At 34.1% G+C, this 2,145-nt stretch overlaps 1 protein-coding gene across 1 annotated transcript in view; it reads right to left on the reverse strand.

Moving 5' to 3' along the window:
• LOC107672701 (transmembrane protein 2-like) overlaps positions 1–2,145 on the reverse strand; it is a 27,203-nt gene that overhangs the window by 21,538 nt on the left and 3,520 nt on the right. The window contains exons 2-3 of the mRNA XM_016466007.1: positions 1,110–1,461; positions 136–273 (exon numbers count right to left, since the gene is read on the reverse strand). Of these exons, the coding sequence (XP_016321493.1) occupies positions 136–273; positions 1,110–1,440 (469 nt within the window). The 5' untranslated portion in view covers positions 1,441–1,461. The remainder of the gene's footprint in view (positions 1–135; positions 274–1,109; positions 1,462–2,145) is intronic.

Genomic DNA, 2,145 nt, shown 5'->3' on the forward strand with positions numbered 1-2,145 from the left:
GGTAGAATTTTCATTTTTGGGTGAACTATCCCTTTAAAACCCAAGTAAAAGTTCTAGAATTCTCTGAAATGTACAAAAATGAACAAGCCAGTGTTTTGCAAAGGTATTTTTTACACATCGCACAAATGATCTTACCTCCAGCCTGGATAGTGATAGAGTACAGGGTGGCAGATGAATCTAGACGGTAATGCTCACCACTGCGTACCACCACCTTTTTGAGGTCATGGCCTGGGTTCCAGGAGAGCAGCACAGGGTTGTGATGAGGGCAGTTCTCTACAAAAAGATGTAGGAGGACAAGATTTTTATTTTTCCCACCACAAAAGAATGAGCAACATTTATTTTTATTCATGTATTTTGATATTTGCTTTGCTAGACATAATATTTAGTAATAATAAAATGTTGTTTTCTTTCATTTTTATTCAAATTTTAAAAACATTTTTCATTAACAACATTTATTTTTCTTTACAGAAAGAAAATTTGCACTGAACTATAATATAATTGCATAAATTCATTTCGCAGGAAAACTATGACTTGCAATGCAAATTATTGACTGGTCTGTAGTTCCCAACACATTCTTACTGATACCATTCTTGAAATTTCAGCAAAACCTCATACATGTTAGCCAGCTTTATACAGCTTATAATGTTACAAACAAATTCTATTAATACAATTTTTAATTTCTATTCTCAAAAAAAAAACATGTATCATGGTTTCAACAAAAATATTAAGTAGCACAAATGTTTTCAACATTGATAATAATAAGAAATGTTTCTTTAGCACTAAATACACATATAAGAATTATTTTTTTGTAGGATCCTGTGATACTGAAGACTGGAGTAATGGCTGTTGAAAATTCAGCTTTGACATTGCAGGAATAAATTATACATTTCAATCAAAATATCTTAAAATAGAAAACAGTTATTTTAAATTGTAATAATATTTCACAATATACTGTTTTTACAGTATTTTTGATTAAACAAATGCAGCCTTGGTGAGCATAAGTGACTTCTTTAAAAAAAACATGAAAAAAGTCTCACTGGCCCTAAACTTTTTAACGATTTAACGACTTTTTAACTATTCCTCACATACTCAAGGTGATCGTGTCTTACCATCCAACACATCTTTAGAGGCAAGACTGAGGACGAGTATGAGAATCAGTAGGAAAACGCAGAAGAACACGCCAACACAAATATAAGTGTTCTTCCTCTGCTGGTTCTGGGCACGCTCCCTTCTGCTCTCATCTTCTGACAGATTAAAAACCGAAGGTCGTGCAGGGGGCGGGACCGGGGGCTTCAGTGGGGGCGGTGGAGGAGCCTTGACTGGGGGTGGAGAACGAACTGGAACAATCCTGCCTGGAACATATCCTGACGACCGCTGAGCATTTCCGTTAACAGGAGCCACAAAAATGGGGTGACTGCTGGGGCCATCATTCACCTGCATGGTATAACTGTCTGCCACGTCCTATGGGGGGGGGAGAGAGAAAACCATAAAAGATACACTAATATCATTCAAAAGTTTGGGGTCTGTAATATATTTTAATGTTTTTGAAAGATGCAAGGCTGCATTTATTTAATCAAAAATACAATACACTGTAATATTTTGAAATATTAATATAATTTAAAATAACTTTCTATTTTAATACATTCTAAGATAATTTATTCATTGAATGTCAAAGTTAACTTTTTGGCAGCCATCATTTCAGTCTTCACTGTCACATTATCCTTCAGAAATCATTCTACTATGCTGATATGCTGCTTAAGAAACATTTCTTATTATCAATGTGTAAAACAGTTGTGCAGCGTAATATTTTTGTGGAACACTATGATACTTTTTTTCAAGATTGATTGAAAAGAAGAGAATACATTTGAAATAGAAATCTTTTATAACATTTGATCAATTTAATACATCCTTGCTGAATAAAAAGTATTAACTCCTTTTCAATGATAGAGTATTGTTTTTGACTTCTTAAAGGGGTCATATGATGCGATTTCAAGTTTTCCTTTCTCTTTGGAGTCGTTGTTTTTCATTTCTCCGATCACAAATGCAGACATGGTTTTAAGTTTGCGCGGTGCGATGCAACGCAATGTGTAAAAAGACAGTATAAGTCATTATAATCCGTAATTATGTCCCCACTGGATGCAACAA

Source organism: Sinocyclocheilus anshuiensis, unplaced genomic scaffold (assembly GCF_001515605.1).
Source record: "Sinocyclocheilus anshuiensis isolate Anshui unplaced genomic scaffold, SAMN03320099.WGS_v1.1 scaffold88, whole genome shotgun sequence".
Classification (NCBI taxonomy): domain Eukaryota; kingdom Metazoa; phylum Chordata; class Actinopteri; order Cypriniformes; family Cyprinidae; genus Sinocyclocheilus; species Sinocyclocheilus anshuiensis.